This window comes from Prosopis cineraria, unplaced genomic scaffold (genome assembly GCF_029017545.1).
Source record: "Prosopis cineraria cultivar Desert tree isolate PC_DT_omini unplaced genomic scaffold, ASM2901754v1 PC1, whole genome shotgun sequence".
In the NCBI taxonomy this organism is placed as follows: Eukaryota; Viridiplantae; Streptophyta; class Magnoliopsida; order Fabales; family Fabaceae; genus Prosopis; species Prosopis cineraria.
In genome coordinates this window covers 52280288-52297794 of record NW_026555332.1, presented here as the reverse complement: position 1 = coordinate 52297794, position 17507 = coordinate 52280288, and the positions used below count along the sequence as shown (strand labels likewise).

Genomic DNA, 17507 nt, shown 5'->3' with positions numbered 1-17507 from the left:
TGATTTAAAAAAGATTAGGTGAAAAATATGAAACCAACAAACATAAAGTTCTTCTCATGCTTAAGTGGCTTATTAACAACAACCAACACTTTTGATGAAGCATTTGATGCGTGTATGGGTTATTTTTTAATCTAATTTTACTTTATTAATTAATGTTTAAGTGATATTTTTGATCCACACAAAAATCAAGTATGCGGGTTGCAATTGTAGCTAATGGTAAATCAAGGTCGATTCCCATAAAAAATTGAGTAAAATGGCAAGTAGACATTAAATTTCTAATTTCATTCATGTTAAGCAAGCAAATTATAGTGGTGAATGATTGAATTTAACAACAATAAAAATGTAAAGTGAACAACTAAGATTTTAAAACACTATAAAATTAACAAACGATTAGGAAAGCACCTTAGAATTTTAATCTTTCATTTGCTCCATTGCACTCAACTCATTAATTAAGTTGATTTTAATTTCAATTTTAAACATTAGAACGCTATAATTAATTTTAAATATCTTTTGATTACCCAAAACCCTACCTTATTCTGAGTCAACAATTCCTTGTCAAAATTATATTAAGAGCATTAAGTTTAGGAAAAATCAGTCTAAGGTCCCATAGAAGCACTTAAAATATGCTGAGGTCTCATGAATTTAAGAAATAGTTGCCAGGTCCCTAGGGACCTAAGAGTGAATAAGTCTGAAAATGAAATTACCCATTTGCCCTCTAGCATTGAAAAGAAGATTTGCTTCACGCGTGCGTCTCACGAAACCTATGATCATTAATAGTGAAGGTTGCTGCATATCCAAGATTGTTGATTACGGTAGGATCATCTTCACTTCCTCACATCCATGATTACAGCCCTTATCTTCATCTAAGTAAGTTGGGAGTGTTTCTTCTGCAACAGCAGCATTTCATCGACAGAAAATAATTTTTTTAGGCAAACGATTGTTAGCCATAAATGATTACATAAATTACCGATTAACAGTAGCATATCCATTGTTAGCTAGGTAAACATTTCTTGTGTGTTAATAATTTCATTATTGTTTAAGGGTAGGATAATGCTTTTTGGGTAAACCTGCAATCATTCAATTTGCATAGCTAATATATGAAATAATCTAGTGCCACACTGATACGTTGACAAATATCTAATATGAATATCTTTACATGTTGTCAATAGTGTTTTGTTGTGTTGTCAATATGGCATGACTAGTTGTCAATACACTGTATTGTGCAGGCTAACCAATAAGAATACAAGTACTACTGAAAAACATGTATTATGTTATGTTTTTTCATATAGGACATTTTATATATTATTCACAAGCATCCGAGGTAAGCTTGTTTTGTTGAAAAATCTCTGCTATTAAATAACACTGCATCTCGTTAATAGTGGATAAACGTGTTATCAATACACATTTTTAGTTGTCAATACACTGTGTGTGGTGCAGGTTGACCTGTAAGATGACAAGTTCTTTCGGAGAACATATATTATGTTTTTTCCATATAGGGGGCATTTTCAAAATAATGACCAAGGAAGTATGCAATATGTTGGGGAAGTGTTAGAACAAGAATAATAAAGGAAGGGACAACATATGAAGAGTTGACAAGAATGATATTATCAATTATAGGAAATGAAAGCAATATAATCCAGTTAAAATTCACGGTCAATGTTGATGCAAGCACACTTGTAGATCTTGTAGCACATACATGCTCTCATTTAGCATGACAAATGAGCAAAATACCTTGTGCACATGCTTGTGCAACAATCAAGCTAGTTCATGGCAATGTGTACAATTTTGTGAACGAATGTTACAAGTTTATTGCTCAAAAAAGATATATGCCAGCAGTGTGAAGCCGATAGCCACACATGACTGTCTATATTTAGAAGCATTGACGGTGACAAATTTATTAACCCAAACCTTTTTAGAGCCACCAATGACTAGAAGGCCTCCAGATAGGCCAAAGAGTAAAAGAAAGGAATCTCAATTCTAAAATAAAAAGGTTTATCATTGTGGAAGAGGCTATGAGATTGGTCATACCTTCAAGACTTGCAAGAATCCTAATCCATACTAGAAAATATTATAAATAAGCATATTTTTTAGTTATGTATCTGAAATTTGTTTTTTGTGTACTTTTTAGTTTATTGCACTTAATGTATTAGCACTTGTCAATAGCAAATGCATAAATTGTAAATGAAGTGATACCTTGTAATCAATGACTAATGGCAAGCAGTCAATAGGTTCTTGCACTTGGTTAATTTTTAAAGGGACTAGCAATACCAAGTGGTTTAATACTTGTCAATGGAGAATTACTACCTTATCAATATAGTTATATCCACTTGTCAATAGCCAATGGTAAGTAGTCAACAGGTTCTTACACCTGGTTGATTATTCAAGGGAACAGCAGCACCTAGTACGTCAGAACTTGTCAATGGAGAATAAGTAGCATGTCAATATAATTATAACCACTTGTCAATCACCAATGTCAAGTAGTCAACAGGTTCTTGCACCTTGTTCATTTTTGAAGGAAATAACAGCACTTACTACCTCAGCACTTATCAATGGTGAATTACTACCTTGTCAATATAGTTATTACTCCTTGTCAATCGTCAACACCAAGTAATCAACCGGTTCTTTTAACTGGCTGATTTTTGAAAGGAATGACAGCACCTAATGCCTTAGCACTTGTCAATGTGAATTATTACCTTATCAATATACTTATAGACACTTGTCAATAAAATGATAACCACTTGTTGACATTCAATTAATAAAATAAACTGTTTGCCACATTTACAAACTTGTAATCAGCTTTCACAAATAGTATTATCTAAGTTAACTATACAAAATAGGCTAACTATACAAAAGGATATGATGATCAATAAAATTAGATCCTAAAGTTTTATAAAAAATGTTATATTTCCTCTTCCTCATTGCTTGGGATCCTTTTAATAAGAACATGGCTTCGAGCTCCTTCACATTGTTATGATGACTCAGTAGCCACTACAAGAGTTCCACCTTCTTTTTATAGAGGTCATCCTGCACTACAAGTAAGTCTTATAAGGGACAACAACAAATATGTAGTACATGAAAGAGTGAAAATATAAAGCAAAAAATACATACGTGGGAGTATTTTGGCATCGTATACCCATTATTGTTTGCAATGTTATCCCATGATTGTAACCATGTCATAACATGCACCCCACAACACATGCCAATTTCGAGTCTTCAATCTCAGGATAGATACTTGGTGGAGACAAAGAGCATCCATCTGAAACTCTCAATAAATTATCAATTCTGCATTCAATAACAACATTAAAATTGTACTTTTCAACATTATTTACATTAACAAAAAAATTTACACAACTTACACATGTTGGTTCTTTAATGGGCAATCTGTTGATGCTTCTATAGTGTCATTCTCATTGGAAGCTACATATACATGTTCACTTTGTTTGTTATACTTGATCAGATATTCTACTCCATCATTATCAACTAGATCTACAAGTGTGCTTGCATCAACATTGACTGTGAATTTTAACTAAATTATATTGCTTTCATTCCCTATAATTAATGATATCATTCTTGTCAAATCTTCATATGTTGTCCCTTCCTTTATTGTTCTTGTTCTAACACTCTCCTAATATATTGCATACTACCTTGGTCATCATTTTGAAAATGCCCCCTATATGAAAAAAATATAATATATGTTCTCCAGAAGAACTTGTTATCTTACAGGTCAACCTACACCAAACACAGTGTATTGACAACTAGAAAAGGTGAATTGACAACACGTTTATCCACTATTAACGAGACGCAGTGTTGTTTAATAGCAGAGATTTTTCAACAAAATAAGCTTACCTCAGATGCCTGTGAATAATATATAAAATGTCTTATATGAAAAAACATAACATAATACATTTTTCTAGTAGTACCTGCATTCTTACTAGTTAGCCTGCACAGTACAGTGTATTGATAACTATTCATACCATATTGACAACACAACAAAACACTATTGATAACATGCAGAGATATTCATATTAGATCTTTATCAACGTATCAGTATGGCGCCATATTATTTCATATATTAGCTATGCAAACTAAATGATCGCAAGTTTACCCAAAAAGCATTATCCTACCCTTAAACAATAATGAAATCATTAACGCATAAGAAATTGTTTACCCAGATAACAATGGATATGCTACTGTTAGTCAATAATTTATGTAATCGTTTATGACCAACAATCGTTTACCTAGAAAAATTATTTTCTTTCGATGAAATGCTGCTATTGCAGAAGAAACACTCCTAACTCACTTACATGAAGACAAGGGCTGTAATCATAGATGTGAGGAGGTGAAGATGATCCTACCGTGATCAACAATCATGGATATGCAGCAACCTTCACTATTACTGATCATGGGTTTCATGAGACGCTCACGCAAGCAAATCTTCTTTTCAATGCTAGAGGGCAAATGGGTAATTTCATTTTCAGACTTATTCACTCTTAAATCCTTAAGGACCTGGCAGCTATTTCTTAAATTCATGGGACCTAAACATATTTTAAGTGCTTCCATGGGACCTTAGACTAATTTTCCCTTAAGTTTAAATCCCTCATAGTCACTTAAGTCCTTTGGATACATTTTTGTCCTAGAAATAAATTAACCATTGTTAATTCTAGGCATTCAATTCTAATGGTCCAAATAAAAACTTCCTTTCCGAGTTCATTATATTCCTCCAATTAAGTATCACTTCATGGTGTCCAATCATCAAGCAACACAAAAATAAACTAGAATTAAAACATAATAAATTAAGATACAACTAAAATAAATAAGTTCATAATACTCTAAGTATCAAGGTTCGGCCACACATATAGTTAAATACAATCTCAAAATTGGATACCAAGAGAAAGAAAGAGAAAAGTGAAGGAAAGCTTAATGAAAACATGAATGGTGATGAGTAGTCTTGCTCCAAGCTCCAAAATCATCTCTTGACCTTTACAGAACATAAAAAATTAAGCCCTCCTCTAAAAATCCTAGCTTCCCTCTTTTATCACATTAAAAAACTGAAGTTGTGCATTTATGATGCAAAATCCACTTTAGCGCCCACTATAATGAGCTTTGTTTTTTGTTCAAAATTTTATTTATAATACTAACCTACTATAGCAATTGTTGCAGCAGGTAACCATTAAATTCTAATTTATTTCTCAAAATCATTATATTTTCCTTCCTCCACATCTTCCAAGCTTTTACAAGGATTTCTAAAATTAAAATGACTCAAATTAATGATAAAAATTAGTCTAAGAGAAATCAAAATATAATATTTACAAATAAGCTAACCAACCGAAAAATAAACACTAAACACAAGATAGTTAACCAAAAAACACTAGATAAATCTCCAGTTGATGAATGAAACTTCTCAAAATACATAAAAATATAGAGGGTCATTAATTTCTTTAATCCTTTACAAATTATGATGTAGGATTAATAAGATATTTATACGAGTATATATGATTTTTTTTATAGATAAGTTTGAACTAGAGAATTATTTTGGTGAACTAATACAAAGTCTCATAATTTAAAAGAATTAGATATTGAACTAGCGAATAAATTATCAACATCAACTTTCAATTCTTTTAAAAATAACGGCTAATATTCTTAGTATTTCAATCACCATCATAGCTAGTGAATCAGTTTTTTAGTATTGACTTACATGTTTTGACAAAATATCAAAGTTTTCTTCTTCCAAATAATGTTAAGGATATTGTTCATACTCATAATTGGTTGTATAGTCTTGACAATGTTGCTGTGATATTGGATCTGAATGTTTAAGCTTTATAGATTTATTGTGGATTTGCTTAAATTTACTTTTTTAAAACTTAATTTTATATGTGATAGCTTTTTTTTTAGATTATAAATACATTTATTTAGATTTTAAATTAAAAAATAATATCAAGAGTAAGATCCAAGGTCAACCTTCAACGTTAAAGGTCAGGGTTAGGCTTCAGAAATAAAATCCCATAGCATCTTCAAACTTTTTAGCCTGACTATTTTAGGCCTAGTTCTTTAAAGATTGACACTAATTGCGAGCTCCAGTAAAAACCATGGCTTGAGGGCAAAGGAAGTGTCTTTTTTGCTTTTGCTTTTGTTTTTTCTATTACATTTTAAAAAAGGGGAAGTAATCCTCATGTGGCCGTAAGCACAAGGCCAGCAACGGGTGGAATTCCTTCGCCCATCAACGACGGTAATTTTGGACGCTTGGGGACCCGACGAATGAGCCCAGCCCAGGTCAAAATTTCAAAACTCCGAATGGGTCAAGTGGCCGCCGAAAGCGAAGCCCTATCACCTTGACTGCAACATCAACTATTTAAATCTTGACATGACATTACCTCTTTTATTAATCAAGCGAAGCTTGCAGCAGGCTCTGACCCCAGGTTCAAAAAAGACGCGTCGTGCAAATTATAGTGTGTAATTCAGATTGGTTAATCTGAATATCTGAATCGTTAGATTTTTCAATTTATCTTTTTAGTTAATTTTAATTTTTACCCTAAGAATTAAGATTTTTAAGCAATATAACTTCCTAACGCACCTTTTTGGCTTTTATTAATGCGAAATCAAATATTGAAAAAGTAAAAATATACTCATGCGAGGTAATTTTTTATGTTTACTTTCCTTCATTTTTAAAAAAATTTAAAACAAATAGCTATTAAACATTAAAACCTTATCCAGGAGTGCAGAGCGTGCAGGCCAAGAGTCTGGCGCAGGATCCGCGAGGGCAAAATGAAATTTTATCAATAAAAATGAATCCGGGTATTCAAATTATCTTCATTATGGTTTGAGGTTACTCGAAATTTTTTTAGGTTTATTTGAATGGTCTGAATAAGTTTAAAATAAAAAATATTTCTCCAGACCTAACTTCAAAACTTTTCAAAGTTATTCGGACTAAGCAGTAATATTCGATTGAAAAAGCAATAATACTTCGATCTAAATCAACTCAAGGCCACATGACCAGCGCCAGGGGCAACCTGGACTTGCCCGGTTCTGCCCCCACAGACCGCAGTCAAAGCTAGCGGGACCGAGTCTCCGTCAATGGTGACAATTTTTACCGTGCAGCTGCTGCAGCACCGGCGTGCATGTATCCAGGGGAAAAAAACAACAAATACTTGGTAGGCTTGTTTAAAATTATTTTTATTTTATTATTTTAAAAATTAATAATTTATATAACATATTTTGATGATAAAAAAATAATAAACATAGACATTTTTTATCTTTTTTAGTTTAAAAAAAATTTCAAAACACCTAAAAAATATTTTTATTTTTCTATTCTCTATAATAATATTTAGTTTTTTATTTTTTAAAATACTTTTTGCAGATATGTTATTAAATAATTTGTTTTGTTTTATTTTATAGAACAGAAAACTATTTTCAAAGCAGCTTGTCAAATAAGCCTTGCCTCTTTCCACATGCATCTTCATTATATTTAGATTTCAAATGTCGTAAATGAGGTATTAATTTGATCTATATAAGATTTATACATGGTATATATGACGTGATAGAAACTTTACATTAATATGTACATGCTATAAAATTACAGCGGCCAAAACTTGCTTGAATGACCACTTCCAAGCAAACAAAAGTGACCTTATTCTCTCATTTATTATAAGAAATATAAGAAATCTCACAACATAAAATTGAGAAATCATTTTTGATTATGTTTATAGATAAATCAATAGATGCACTAATCTTCTGACTCACAAAATTTTCAGAGAACATTTTGATATTATCTTATCTAACAAACTACCTACTGATTGTAAAAGTCTTGTATGGCTTAGCTTAAGACATGACCTGATACTGGTCTCTTTACATGGTTTTTACCATGCCCTTGTATTAAAAAAAAAGTGAAATATTTTTTTTATTTTTTATAAGTTATTTTTGACATTTTTACCATAACTAATGAAAATTTTCACTGTTATAAAAAAAATGTAATTAGTAACAAATAAATTTGTCACTACTGAAAAAAATTTGTCAATAATTATAGCTTTAGTGATAGGTTATTTCTGTTACAAATATAGCATCACTAATTTAGTGACAAACATGAGCTTGTTACTAATTTAGTGATAAAAAATATTTGTCACTAATTTACTTTATAATAAAAAAATTTTGTGGGTCTAAACATAGCCATATCACCTCCCCATGCTACATCTCAAGTACAAATCATCCTTGCCGCCCACCACATCATTGCCACTTGGTTCTCCATGCCACACCACCACCATGGTAACAATTTATTTTAATTCTCTTTGCTTGTAATAGTTATCTCATCTTGAACCCAAGGCCATAATCGATAATTTAAGTCAAGCTCAATAGGTTAGCTTGAAAAATTTTAGAATCAAACGTATAAAATATCAATTTTTAAATGTCCGGGCTTATTCAAGAGGCCCAAATAGATTCGAGAAAATTTCAGCCAAGCTCAAATATCTAAATAAAAAATAAAATTTTTAAAAATATAAAATATAATAAATATTAATTAATTCTTTAAGTTTTATATCATTTTATACTAAAATACTATATATATGAGTGCATTATTATAGTTATTTTTAAAAAAATAAAAAATATTTTTATTATTTTTAATTAATAAAATATCTCAAAATAATATTTAAAATATATTTTATTGTTGATTTTTATATTTTAAGACCTTTTTTTTTAAGTTTTGAGTTCTATATATCATCGACGTGTCCAAAAAGTATACTCCCTCCACTAAAAAATGTAAGATATTTTTAACTGAATCTCATCTCCCTAAAAAAGTAATTACCTACTTTCAAATTAATTTTATCTTTTTATATTTATCCCTATTAAATATACTGTAATAAATATAAAGTTATTATCAATAAGGGCACTTTTTAAAAAAAGACAATGATTATACATTGAAAGATTAAAAATATTTTATATTTTTTAATATTTAACATCTCAAAAAATACTTTACATTTTATGGATGGAGTATTTTATATTGTTTATAAAATAAGATGATTAATTGGAAAGTAAAAATAAAATTAAAAATTATTTTAAAAAATAAAATTAAGGCATGTATAAATTCCTGACTTTACTGCTAAATAAGCATAATAAATAGAATATTCATGAATAATTATTTAGTTATTGTTTACGCTAGATGTGGTAAAAAATTAAGAATAAATTAGCGTAAAAATTCATTATACGTAAGAGTTAAACAATATAAAGAGTTAAAAAAACAATTAAAAAAACAGTATTTTTCACGATTAAATGATTTGTTTATATAATATAATGATGTTTTTTTTTACATTCTTAAAAATAAAAAGTACAGCTTGTCCAAAACTTATTAAGAACTTTAAACTAATAGGGACAATAATTTTTAAGTTAGTAATCTAACTATAATTGAATTAAAATTAACTTAATCATAATTTAAAAAATATAATTTAATTAAAATATGTAAAATATTTATATATGATCATGATTAGAGTAATATTTAAATAACTAAGATATTTATTCATAAATAAAAAATATTCATAAATAAATTACACATAATATAATAAAACAGTAATAGAGCTGCTTAAGTATAAAGTTAATAAGTTATTATTTTTAATTTATTCTTTTAAAGTTAAAATAATATTTTATGGTTAACAAAATTATTTAAAAATTAAGGTTGTTCAAAAAAATATTTTTAAAATTTTGTAGGCATTTAAACTAGCTCGAATAAGCTCGAAAGGATTTCAACAAGCCTAACCAACCCGAATTACTAGCTCTACTGAAGACCTCTATTTTTTTCATTTTTTTATTCACACCTTCTGCCAGTTGAGCTGTAATGACTTTTCATTCTTAATATAAAAAATTTAATATATATATATATATATATATTATTTAATTAAACATATATATTTAACTTCATATATTTTTAATATATTATTTAAATACATTGATAATATGTATTAATTTATATATATACACATTAACACGTATAAATATATAAATTAGTATATATTAGTTAATAAATATATTATTTAATATCAATATATATTTTATGAAAATAAATATTTTTATATAATTTTATTATCTATGTTATAATTAAAATATTTTTATATGATAAAAAATTTATTTTTATATTTAAATTTACATAATAAAATGAAAAAATATTTTTTATTTTTTCTATATCATTTTTTATTATTTACTCTTACTCTTAATACGAGAATAAATTATTTAATAATTATTTAATTTGGTAATTATTAATATTTTATTCATGTAATTCTCTCCACGTATATTATAAATTTTTTATTTTTATATAATATTTAAGCACATTTTAGTAGTATTTTTAGTTAAAAAAATTCATCACTAATTTGTCATTAACATTTTAGTAATATTTTTAGTTAAAAAAATCCGTCACTAATCCATCATTAATATAAAGATTTAGTGACAGCAATTAGTGATGAATTTAAGTCTTTCACTAAATTTATAAAATTTAACCAAAATGTAATGACATCACATATTTGTTATTAATTTGTCACTAATTTATGTAATTAATGATAGATTTTAGTCAGTCACAAATTTTTTATCACTACTGCCTATAATTTAGTGACAGATCCATCACTAAATGTCCTTGACTAATTTTAATTTTTTAAATTTTATTAATTTTATCTAAAAAATTCAATAAGGTGTTGTTTGGTTATTAAAAATAAATTAAATGTAATTGACTGAAAAATTAATACAAAAATAAATTAAATATGAATATTTTAAATATAAGATAATCTATTATTTAATAACCTTCTCATCATTTACAAAAGGGTAATTAAATTTAAATATTATAATCATTGAGGTGTTTTATAAATAAGATTAAAATAAATAACATCTATTTATACTATAAATAAAATCAATAAAGTACAGACCCTGGTCACTGGAGTTCATATTTTTTTTTTCACCGTGCTTTTAAAAAAGACATGCTACAAAACTGATTTTTTAGCCCTTTCACGTTCCGAGAGTTTCTTGCATGCATGGTTGAATAGATTTATTTTTTAAACAATTATATCTGCATATCTATATATATATGATGTATTATATTTATGACTTTTGAGGATATGGTTGATATCCAAAAGATGGGGCTACAGTATAATTATAAAGAAAAATTAATCTTTTAGTTCTCTAATTTTTAAGTCACTTGTAACTTAATCTCCCAACTATGACTCGTTGTGACTCAATCCCTCAATTATAACTCGCCTATGACTCAGTCCCTCAATTTTTGAATCACTTACAAATTAGTCCCTTAACTTTTATTAATTTTTTTCATGTTAGTTTATACCTCACATTAATGAATAAGAAAAGGGTATTTTAAAATAATATATGAGCATTTTTTTTATCCCTCTTATTTGATAAAAAATTTTAAAAAAATAAAAAAAAAGATCGAGTTATAGGTAAATCAAAACTTGAGAACTGAATTGCAATGAGTTATAGTTAAATGATCGAGTCGCAGCGAGTCATAGTTGAAAGACTGAGTTATAAATGAGTTAAAAGTTGAAAGACTAAAAGATTAATTTTCCTTCATTATAACTATAATTTTACTCATAGGTAGTTACACTGCTGGATGGTCCAAGAAAACGAAAGTGGAAATGCTGTACATTGATGTCGCTTGGCTTTGTTAATGATTGCAACTTTTTTTATATATTGAATAAATACATTTTCTTGGGGAAAAAAAATTAAAATTTAAACATGCGCTACTAGGTAGTATTATATTGCTTTATTATTATCAATTTTTATCTTCGTCAACATAAACTCCTCGATTGAGCAGTAAAATTGCCTTGTTACGTTTTTACCAGAAAAATTATTATCTTTTTACTATTTAAAAAAAAGGTTGCCTTGCTGCAATTTGCAAAATAGTTGCAATCAACAAACATAGGACATAAACTTTATATGTATGCAAGTCCTGAACAGTCTTGCAATTTATTTTTGTTAACATAAACATCTTCAGCTTAATTAAAGTATTAAAAAATAATTTTCATGAGACTATACCGCGTAAAGATAGCCAGTATAGACCAGACTCAAGGATTGAGATGCGGGCAATAATAATTCTCCGGAGTATGTTTGACAGACCCCCCTTTCTATTTTACACCGACATGTTATTTAGAAATAGACATAAAAAAGAGTCCTAAATTAATGTCACGTTTTCCAAGAATCTACAAAGGATGGAGGTAGGTCGTGGGTTAATCTGCAGGAGCAGACCCCACCAGGATCAGAGTATATAACTTCTCAGGCTTGTCCCTACTCGAGCGTTTAATTTTTCATTACATTACCCTAACAACCGCGGGACCCCCATTAAAGCCCCGGGACAAGAGCACGGGACCCTAATTGATCACCACTTTTAATTAGCAATGCTTGTAACTTTGTAAGACTTTGATCAAACAATAATGTGCTCTTCTTAAATCACTAGTACCACTTCCATTAACTGCAACACTCTGTTCCTGCTCCCGCCTGCTTTGACTTCTCCTGTATACCAAAATGCCAAAGCACTAAAAAGCATTAACACACCTGACCTGCCTCCCTACTTAACAGTTATGGTGACTCTGACTTTTTCCCCCTGGCATGCGAGAGTTTTATAGTTTTATTATTATATTCTGAATTCTGAATTCCGTGACTACTCATCATGTCACAGGTTATAACTCTCACAGTCACTTCTCTCTGCCCTTTTTTCCCCCCCGCCCCGTTCCCTCTGTTACATTTCTTATTTGGCTAGCTTTTCCCTGCTATGAAACTAACTGTACACGCGGGGGTGCATTCACTTGCCTGCTCCACTAACCTACTGCTTCCTTCTCTGTCTTTTGTTTGTTTCCGTGAACAAGTCCTGTTGAGTCACTATCTTCATGCGGCAGCTCCCACTCCCAGGAAATCAATGAATGGCATGTCAATTTTATCGCCCACGCTTTCACTTTCCCCAGAGTATGACAAACTGTTCCTGTTGTTGCCCACTGACTCACACGCTGATACTTCCGACTTTGAATCAGAATTATTATTTGATTGCTCCGCAACCTTCCCCATTCGCATGCCAAATAACTTGTCAAAACCCGCATCCCTGGATCCACCTGCAATCCCACAAATAACAAAGATAAGCCGATGAACAAAGCTAGAGAAGAAACACTAATAACATACAGTAATGATGGAAGAGTCTCGGCCGAGCGTACCGATCAGTGTTTCCAGGCCTTGAAGACTCTGAACTGGGCCCAGATTAGAGCAAAAGGGAGAAGGTTTGGCGGACGAGGGGGTTAGCGAGAGATTAGTGCAGGTCGAAGCGGACTCGTCTCTGGTGCTTGAGATGCTCGATTCGCTGCCTGCATTGTTGGTCAGAGTCAGCTTTAATCCCTTCGGAATGTTTTCAGAAGTGGGTTTCCTCCTCCTGAAAACGTGTGACTGCTCTCTCTGTCTCCTGGCCATGATCACGTGCCAGTGGTTCTTCACTGCATTATCGGTCCTCCCGGGAAACAGCCTTGCAATCAAAGCCCACTTGTTACCGTACGCCTTGTGAGCAGCCAGCAGTCTCTCCTCTTCTTCATCAGAGAAAGCCCTCCTGTTAATCCTGGGATCCAGCTGATTAAACCACCTCAGCCTGCAGCTCTTGCCTGTGCACCCAAATGTTTTTGAAAAACACGTGAGAACAGGTTTATTTCTCGGAGACGATGGACTTGAAATCGATCTTTTCCTATCTAAGGTGCCCTCAAAATAATCAGCCCAATAAAAGAGAAAACAGTAAATGAATAGACAAGAAAGTAGCTTTTTGCAGGTTTGTCTGGTTACCTGATCGCCCGTCGAGATGCTCGGCAATCAAGTTCCAGTTTTGAGGACCATACTGAGCCACCAGTTCTTTGAGCTTGGCATCTTCACCTGGCCTCCAGTGGCCCCTGGCACACAGCTTTATGGAGCCTCTTTTGCCAGCACCGGACCTCCTAGATTCAACTTCTTCATTCGGTTTCAATGACAGGCCGTTTGTCTCGGCCGGAAAATGCCCATCGGCTTCACCGACGCTTTTATGGGCTGCTCTGGTGTCCATGAAGGAGGCGTTCAGAATCTGAAATCCAATCTCAGATTTGTTAGACTCGATCTCGCTAGAACCACCCATAGCCCCGAAATTTTTAGAGAGAGGAGGATGGGAAACTAGAAGAGGAGCGGAGGATAATTGTTTTGTAGCCCCACGGAAACCATCACCACCATTTTTAAATTGCTGAAAACTCATGTAGGACAACGACCCGGAAAAGCAGATCACAGCGCAACAGAACTAAAGAAAACGGAAAGGCAGGCTCCGAATTTCGATTCCTGAATGAATTGCTTTCCACAGGGAACGAAGACAATGGCAGAAGCAGAGACTGATAGGCGAACGGTTCCGTTTCTTATATTAGTTAGACGATAACATGATACTGGTAAAAAAATAGAGGACGCGAAAATCAAGAAAGAAGAAATGGAGTGGTTACAGGTCAGTCTTAATTGTTTATCCCCTCTCTCGCAAACCCACGAGTAGAACCGTGTCGGAGAAGAGAGGGAGATGACAAAACGGAGAAGCTCGGGAATGAGGCTGGTAGGGTTGAGTTACAGGCACGAGGATAAGGGAAAGACGAACGTTTTAAAGAAGGCGGAATAGCGAACAAGGGTCAAGTCTTTTTCTTTCTATTTTTTTTTTTTTTAAAGAGAGAGAGAAGGATTGGTTAGAAATAGGAAGCAATAAAATATGAGAAAGGGGGGGAACGCACACGATTTTGTTGTGTGGACTTTAGTTTCCATTTTTGAAAGGAGAAGAGGGGAGTATGTAAAAAAAATGAAATAACTAATAAGGGAAGAGGAAAAGCAAAAGACAGTGGAAAGAGAAGGGGACGGGAATCGAGAAGCGCTCGTGTGGGTTGTCACTAAAACAAGTGGGAAGGGTGGGTGAGGGCTGTGAATCGTCTCGGCTTTGACAAGAAAACAGAATCTGGTTGTCTGTTTGGCACAGTTTTCACATTTTCAAACGTACCGCACTCATAACCCCGAAAAGAGCTCTCAGGGTTCATCAGTTCCAAACCGCAACTCAAGCCAGCCTCATCACCTCCACGTGTCCAGCTCCTCCCTCAGTTCCATTGTGCGCTCTCAACGCTTTCTCTGTCTTTTTTCTTAATTTTAATTTATAACCATCAATTAAGTGATTAACTGAGCCCTCCCTAAATCATGCCATGTCACTGATTATCATTGTTACACTGCCTAACTTTTTAAAATTTTCTATACCCCCAACTGATTTTGTATCATCTTGTTTATGTTTCAGTAACTAATTTAAATGGAGTCTTGTCATTATACAAATATCAAATTCATCATGTAATTAATAAAACGTTGTGTGAGGTGAGGATTATTAATGATAATGAACCTATAAGGGTTGTAATAAGCATTCTTTAAAACTTGAAATTAATACTCCCTTCACTCCACTCCTTTGTATGGATTACTTCTGACTTCTATCGAAACAACAGAGATTTCATAGTTCAACCTTGTTAAATATATGTTATTATTAAAAAATATTTTCTCTCTTACGTATATCCTACTTGTATAAAATTGTGAAAGGATAAAATTAATAACTAATTTTTCAATGCAGAATGATATTATTAATTCTGTTAAAAAATGACTTGTATATAAAACCAAAAATTATATTATAATCCTGGAGCTCCGATGACACTACCTAAAAACTAACAAAACCGATGATCTAACATTTAATAGAAATTTCTTTTTTTTTTTGCAAACTATTTTTTTTAAATAGATTAATTTTCTATTCAATCATCGCAATAACTTGTCCTGTGCAACATGTCTCGGATTTTTTAAAAAACAAGAATCACTGATGTGCTGTAATCATAGTAGAAAATAGGAAAAACGTATTTCTTAAATTTTTTATTTACTATTGTATTGTATTGTTGTAAATATTTAAATAAAATTTATAAATTATTTATTTTTAATAAGGATAATTTAATAATTTATATAAATTTAGTAACGACAAAAAAATCTCTAAAAATTTTAAAAAAATATAACATTCTAAAGAATCAAATTGTCATTTATATATTTTAGAACAATTTTATTGTCATTTTTTTATTTAAATACTTTTTAGAAAAAATATACTTTTTAATCCTTACACTTTGCTCGTGTTTTGTTATAAATCTCTATACTTTTTTTTCTGTGTTCTAACCCCTATACTTTTATTTTTTGATGATTTGCAAATTAACAAAGTGTAAGGATCTTAATGAACATGAAACACCAAAAAATGAAAGTATATGAACCTAAAAAATTATAGCAGATCACAACTTTACATGTTAAATTTTTATTTACTGTTCTATTATTGTGAATATAAGAAAGAAAGTTGTGAATATTTAAATAAAACTTGTGAATTATTTATATAAATTTATTAACGATAAAAAAATTCCTAAAGACTTTTAATGATCTTAAATTACTCCATCTGTTAAAAATATAAGGTATTTTTAATCAAATATCACCTCTAATAAAGTAGTTACATACTTTTTAACTAACTCTATATTTTTATATTTACTCCTATTAAATATCCTACAATGAATATAAAATTATATTAATAGGGCGAATTTTGAAAAAAAAAGGCAATGATTACGTTTCGAAAGATTAAAAATTCTTTACATTTTTTAACATCTAATTCTTTAAAAATGTCTTATAATTTTTAATAGAGGGAGTATCATTTATATATTTTAAATTTTTTTTTTTCAATTTAAATTTCCCACGGTTATATACAAATACAAGGATGCATGGTTATCTCAAAGTACGCCCCTGACATCCACCTTAATATTTCGTAGTGTGTGTGATACTCACAAAATCTCACATTGACATAAATGAAGAAAAAAAAAATGTTTAAATTAAATAAATTGAATCAGATATATCTAACTCATATCAAATAATGTTTTAATAAAATAACGAATAGAGGATATATTTCGATTTTGGGGGGGGGGGATAATCCATATAAATCATGAGTATTGTAATTTTTTTTTTTATCTGTGCGAATTAAAAAGCACGGGGCTTTCTTGGTCAACAGGAGTTATAAAACTAAGTTTGTGGCTTTTCAGGGTCATGAAAAGAATAAGAGCACGACATTAATAGCCCCAGCAGAAACGACTAACGGGAGAAAGGCAATCTAGAATTTTAATTATAGATGTAAAAGATTAACGTCCGAATGGTGTACACGTTTAAAAGCGGGTCGACGAAATTAAATTAACGGTCTCATGTTGAACAAACTAATGATGATTCAGCTCCTATTGGCCGTTCAGATCGTACTTCAATATAAGGGGTTTCGGCTCGTATTCTGATTTACCTGATATCATTCTAATTATATCAAGATGTCTCATCCTATTCATTAAATATATTAATCATATTAATATAATTTATATTTATATAATTATATCAATTATAACTTTAATATTTACAATTATTATATAAAAGTAAAGTTTTTTATATTAATAATTTTAATGATATAGAACAAATATGGTAATATCATTCTT

The 17507-nt window shown here is 30.7% G+C and overlaps 1 protein-coding gene across 2 annotated transcripts; it reads right to left on the bottom strand.

The window, feature by feature from the left end:
• Window positions 1-11936: 11936 nt before the first annotated feature.
• Window positions 11937-14608, bottom strand: LOC129322645 (transcription factor CSA-like). 2 transcript variants are annotated; one of them, XM_054968954.1, is made up of 3 exons: window positions 13783-14608; window positions 13173-13691; window positions 11937-13073 (listed from the first exon to the last, which is right to left on the bottom strand). In XM_054968954.1, exons 1-3 carry the CDS (start codon window positions 14216-14218, stop codon window positions 12853-12855), a joined length of 1176 nt encoding a protein of 391 aa, XP_054824929.1. In that variant the 5' UTR covers window positions 14219-14608; the 3' UTR covers window positions 11937-12852. The 2 variants fall into 2 exon arrangements, with proteins under 2 accessions (XP_054824929.1, XP_054824938.1); XM_054968963.1 differs by having other exon boundaries at window positions 13173-13607; window positions 13783-14594.
• Between the last annotated feature and the right edge of the window lie 2899 nt (window positions 14609-17507).

Bases quoted from the DNA above. Each gene is read 5' to 3' on its own strand.
- LOC129322645 (XM_054968954.1), bottom strand. From the start codon at position 14,218: ATGAGTTTTCAGCAATTTAAAAATGGTGGTGATGGTTTCCGTGGGGCT. The intron at 13,692-13,782 runs GTAACCAGACAA...AGGGCACCTTAG, and splicing joins GCATCTCGACGGGCGATCAG to ATAGGAAAAGATCGATTTCA. The intron at 13,074-13,172 runs GTACGCTCGGCC...GTGGGATTGCAG, and splicing joins AGGCCTGGAAACACTGATCG to GTGGATCCAGGGATGCGGGT.